General features: G+C 40.0%; 1 protein-coding gene across 1 annotated transcript; it reads right to left on the reverse strand.

Moving 5' to 3' along the window:
- Positions 1-4,189: 4,189 nt before the first annotated feature.
- LOC308145211 (protein S100-A1-like) lies at positions 4,190-5,825 on the reverse strand. The gene is made up of 3 exons (XM_080516575.1): positions 5,666-5,825; positions 4,526-4,687; positions 4,190-4,445 (listed from the first exon to the last, which is right to left on the reverse strand). The coding sequence occupies exons 2-3, from the start codon at positions 4,664-4,666 to the stop codon at positions 4,284-4,286; spliced, it is 303 nt and encodes a 100-aa protein (XP_080372701.1). The 5' UTR covers positions 4,667-4,687; positions 5,666-5,825; the 3' UTR covers positions 4,190-4,283.
- Positions 5,826-6,079: the final 254 nt, after the last annotated feature.

Genomic DNA, 6,079 nt, shown 5'->3' on the forward strand with positions numbered 1-6,079 from the left:
ATGGAAAATGGATGCAGCTCAGGTTTTATACATCACCACACCCTGCATCCCTCCTTCTGTGATGCTCACTTCATGCCCGGCCACTCCCCCCCCCCCCCCCCCCACTCCCTTTCTGTCTTTTCCTTTCTGGAAGCACTTCATCAACAGTGCATTCCAGCATCTCGGGGGTTTTTACACAAAAAAAAAAGTAGAAGCTTAAATTGCATATGAAAGACATTTTACCAATAATTTCACATGTTATAATGTCAAGTTGCTATTGAAGCAACAGTTTAGAGCTGAAGATGCCCAACAGGGAGGGTTGCAAAGCTCATATTACAAGGCAGATTGTGCATGTGATTATTTTTACAGTGACTATTCGTTTAGACCGTTAGTTTACGGTTTCACACACTAGTTTAATTAACATTTTTCTTTGGAGTGTATTTGTTGGTGTCCCTCTTTAAGGCTGTTGTTTAATGAGTCGATGGAGGGACTGATGAATCACTTGTTTTGTCACGATGGAGTCGCTCACAGCTGCTCCAAATCCAAAGAAAATGGAGATCCACAATTTATGTCACACAAGTTTAGTTCAGGGCTTCACACAAACAGATCTAGTCAAGACCGTGGAAGGGCAGAGGACGAATACAAGAGTTAAGAGATATTTTGAAGCAATTGCCAAAATAATGTAGTTTTTTTTTTTGTTTTCTTTTACAATGACTAAAACAGTTGAATGTGAATTTTGTTGTGCAGTTTTGAATTATGGGACACTGCGATTGTTTGTTGCGTTTATGGTTTTCTAGAGTTTTTTTGTTTTTTTTGTTTAATTGTCTGAAATGCACATGATGCTGAAGAGAAAACATTTGGAAAAGTGAGTCACTGAGAGTTGATTGTTATCGTCCTTGAATGGGACCACTCTTCTTCGCATGTTTGTGGAGAAGCAGTGAGTCACAGTCACGTCCCTTAAGCTCAAGTCTAACAGAAGAAGATGAAGAAGGAGAAGAAGAAGGAGAAGAAGGAGCAGAAGGAGAAGAAGAAGAAGAAGAAGAAGAAGAAGAAGAAGAAGAAGAAGAAGAAGAAGAAGAAGAAGAAGAAGAAGAAGAAGAAGAAGAAGAAGAAGAAGAAGAAAAGACCCCCCAAAAAATGCATACAGTGGAAACTGTGTTTGTTTCTATGTGTGTGTGGTCTGCTGTGTGGCTTTGAATTACATATAAACTGTCTTTAGTGGGGATGCAATTGTTTCAGGCCTCTAATTAACTTCAAAGTCTGACTAAATCTAGATCACGGGTTTGAAAAAGTTCCTGTCACCATCATACAACATGATCATTTTCAACATCCAAACATTGCAGTCCTTTTTTTCTTTTTTCTTTTTTTGACTGGAGAAATCGTTAGTCAGATTATTTCCGGTTGTCTTCTTCACTCACAGTTTCCAGATCAGGAAAATATGCGATAACCATGGCAACCAAATTTTACAAAACAGCCAGTAGTGATTCATATGAAACTATGTGTGTTGAATCTGGAAAGTAAACACATTCAAGCCTTTCGGCCAGTGTGCGAATCACAGCTTGGTTTTTGCGCCATCTCGTGGACAATTCTAATACTGTGCCCTTTTCTAAAACTTATAAATATTATATATTCACAAGTTTATATCATTTATATATATATGTATAATATAATCTCAATCAAAAACATTTTTAACAGATATGTTTGCATAAAAAAGACCTAATCACTTCGCAAAACTGTTACTGATTACATTTTTGGAATAATCAACTATTATACCAATGCATCGACTAAGTCAAAGTGTTATGTTGTTTCTGCCCCACAAACTGTGCTACCTGTTAGCTAATACAGTAAAAGTTAACTAAAACGTGCATCATTTATTGTGAAATATAGGGTATGTATTATGTTAAAGACTGTAGTACCACAATATGTTATACCCCTTCATGTATCATTGAGTCGCAAACACGTGTATTTAACACTTGTATTAAACTGTTAACATATTCAGAAATGGGAAATTTCAGCAGCTGGGTGTTGTTAATATCTGGAGTCAGTGTTAAAAGCAGCTCTAGATGTTATCTATATGTAATAATAATATGTTGTAAAGTGTCAAACTGGCAATATATTTCACAATACAAAATACATTGTTAAAAAAAAACCTGTCACTTCAAAATGTATCACATTCCTGTTGTCTTTTCTTAATCACCACATAATGAACATGCAAAAAAAAAATTTTTTTCTTATCTTATAACGAATAATTTTGTGATAATATCGGGTCACTTGCCATAAAAAGTGTCAGGAGTATTCAGTAATGTCGAATTGGACTTTTTGTAAGAAAATGAAGAGCAGCCACAGAAAGTCTACTGCTGGACTTCAATCGACTTCTATTGTTGTTTTTATTTGTTGTTGTTTTTTTTACTGTGTGGTGAAAACATCATACAGCCCCTACACACTCCAAAAATACCTTAAGCCATCATTACAAAACCTTCAGGCAACGGTCCTGAGTGACGTCACTGAGGGCGAAATAGCTAAAGTATCAGATTAAAAAAAAAAATATTTTGCTGACACGTCTTGGCCCTGATCAATACCAACAAAGTAGATAAATACTTTGATGTAATTTCCTTAATCAAGGCGACTTGAATGCTGGGCCTGTTCAGACCGTACATGTTATAGTTTGCCACATTCCCGGCGAGTGTGTTTTCTTCACTATATGTCAGGTGTGGTATGCAAACTCTGGACCCACGCCACAACACGCCCCACAGGAAAATGACTGAACAGTGGTTGTAAAACCGCGAGGGTCTCTGGGATCACTCAAGTTGCGACAAAGGTGGTGATGTGTGCGTTAGTAAGTCTCACCCAAACAGAGAACAGGTCTTAACCTGAACACGACGTCACAGATGAGCGTATAGCCTCTTGATTCGTACTCAGAGAGACTTATTCATTGTGATAAATGGTTGTTTTAGTCTTCTCGATCACAGGATCACCATATAGCTACTGGAATTAGTGCTTTCTGTCCTTTTTTTCTTCTTCCTATACATACAAATGAAGAGATCTTGTGATAAGAAACAATTTAGGAAGCACACAAGAGGAACATTGACTCAGTCTGCAGAGGAGGAATCCCCGGGCCTGTACACTCAGCTGTGGGTCACATGGGTGTGGTGCCTGTGTAAACTCCCCCAACACACACACACACAGACCACAGTTACCTAGGCAACCTCAGTGTTTGCACTATGAACAATGACTCCAAACCTAAACCCCACCCATGGAGGTGTGGCCCAAAACTTTTTCACCCTCAGTTTGGTCTTCCAGGCCTCATTCAGATTAAAAATGCAACTTTTTCTATCATTACTCGGAGCCTTTGGCCTCAGATAGATAGAAATGTTTCCTGAACATGTCTGCTGCCTTAGATACTTTATTTTATAGCAAAGATACTTCCATCAGCTCCACAGAGGGGATGGGTTAAGCAAGTCATGTTTTGTCTTTGCTCTGCCGTTTCCATCTTTCACCAGACGTGAGACACAATGAAAAGAATTTTGTGGTAAAGAGAGAGAGAGAGAGAGAGAGAGAGAGAGAGAGAGAGAGAGAGAGAGATGCAATGATTGACTGTGACGCTTCACGTTTCTGTGCTGCACTGAAGGGTTATTTGATTTAGTCAAGCCCATTATAATGCAACACTATTGACATACCACAGTATCATCTATTTTACCCATTTATCATGAATGTCTGGTCGTGCACAGCGCTGCAACTCCACATGAGTGATTATGCCTCACAGAGAGGTGTGTTTGTATCTGGGACATTCTGCAGATTCCTTAGAGCAGTGATAAGCGGGACTTTATCAAACAAAGAGGGAGCGGTCCATCTGCACTTTAACACTCAGGGAAGCAAAGAATACAGGTGGAACTTATATCACCACACCTTTTTGTCACTGCTGGACTGAAAACATGGAGAGAATTCCTGAGAATTTGCTCATGGATGAGGGGAAATTAGAATTATTTGGCGGCGAGTTTTTGAACTTTAAATAAGAATACAGAGATCTTCCCTCGTGACACGTTGGGTTTAGGTTTGATCTTCAATGTGGGGGAACCAGGTATTAAATTATGCAGCAGGAAGGCTTCAGGTGGAGCATTATCCAAGTTGCAATGATTTATGTATGGTGACCCCCAGTAAGAAAGCACATTGTAAACACACACATGGTTCAAACAAACAACAACTCAGCAAGCAGTTTGAAACGATTCACTGTTTTTAATTGACAAAACTATGTTTACAAAAACTGAGCGGTATTTATTTAATTTTTGTTCTTTCTTCATGGCCTTTTACATCTTCCCTGTCTTCTTCAGGTGCATCTGATAGCACTGCTCGCAGGCAATGGAAAGTCCGACAACCAGAGAAACAAACTCCTCAAAGTCCACCTGGCCGTCACCGTTGGTGTCCAGGTCCTTCATGATCTTGTCCACGGCAGCAGGGTCCTTCTGAGACTGCGGTTAACAGAAAGACATCAGCATCACTTCAGGGTTTGAAACTGTTTTAACGCTCAGTTCAATGGTCTTTCACTCACGAGTAGGAAGTTGGACAGCTCGTTCTCCATCAGCTCTCTGAGCTCTCGCCTGCTCAGTGTGCCACTCCTTCCCTCTTTGGAGGCATAACGGTGGAACACCTTGATGAGGGACTCCATGGCGTTTTCCAAGTCGGAAGGCATGATTGCTGAAGTGTATTTGGACTGAAAGGCAATATTGAGACAAAGAAGAAAGCATTATGTTTTGTTTCAAAAATATTATGATTGGGGACTTGAATGATCGTATGAGAGTATTTAACCATTCACATCATCACCTCAGTATAATCATTTAGCCTCCCTTGTGTGAAGCATATTTCCCATAATATCTTCTAACATTATACAAATATTAAATAAAGGTAAATCAAAAGGGAAAACAAAGGAAAATGCATGAGAGGCGTTACTGGAGCCAGTAAAGGAGGAGCAATATGTTAATGTCTTTCCCATTGATGAGTAATGCTCACAAGAAGCAAAGGTTGTCATTAAGTCGTTAGAATCAACAAAACTGTAATAGTTACTGCACCTAGTAACAGAACCGAGAGGGACAATCACACATGATAAGCCGGTGTGAGCTCTCGGCATGTACAGTACTCGTAACAGTTGAAAAGAAGAAGTTAGAAGGGGTGATGAGGTCATGGTGTCTGTGCAAGAGAGAATGGAAAAACTTTGACGAAGCAGGAAAAATGTCTCCAAAATGGAGGCTCTAAATGGAAGTATGCTGCAGAGCCCATGTGTGCACATAGCCACAATCCCACCACACCCTTATACAGCCCACACTTCACCTATGAACCACATAAACTCCACAATATAAGAAAACAGTCGTATTACAAGGAATTAAAACAATCAAGCATCATGGCAGGTTGATAACTATGAAAAATACTGAACTTCGAATGTTTAAAGTGCGAATTGAATAGTTTAGAAATTCAAATCGGATCAATCGTCTATTATCACAATTAAAAATTGAAAACGAAACTAGGACTTTAACTCGGAGATAACAATGATGATAATAAAAAAAAACACAGTAAGACTCAGTGATCCTCAGCAATCCCTCCAGCTGACAGGGTGTAACTTCTGGCGCTCATCACGTTCGAGGGAATCTCTGCAGAGCCGAGCCTGAAAGACGAGTGCAGCACCGTTACTTCTTACCGTGCAGCGCTGGAGACGTGGCCAGGGGGAGCAGGAGTGGCGAACGATCAGAAGTTTGGAATAAACGCAGCGCAGATTTTATAGGAAGGCGCCGCCCCGGCCGCTGCGCACTGCGCACTGAGTCACACACTTCAGTACACGGTGTAACTTTACTACTGGTGAGGTATTCTTTAATTCATGCTCGGGAGCCGATCCCTCCTTTAAAGTGAAGAAAAAGAGTAGCAGTTTTGCCTGGAAACTGCAGCAGAGGTAAAGCACACACTGTATATGAAGTAGACAGCTGCGTAAAAGCGCACGAACTTCTAAGTTCTGAAATGTCCGGTACAAAATTAAAAATGTTTCACTGTAACTTTCTTGAGAAGCTGGAAACTTTTTCTGGATGTAGTGAACCACATTAACTAATACGTATAGGCA

The sequence above is a fragment of the Blennius ocellaris genome (genome assembly GCF_963422515.1).
Source record: "Blennius ocellaris genome assembly, chromosome: 20".
NCBI classification, from domain to species: domain Eukaryota; kingdom Metazoa; phylum Chordata; class Actinopteri; order Blenniiformes; family Blenniidae; genus Blennius; species Blennius ocellaris.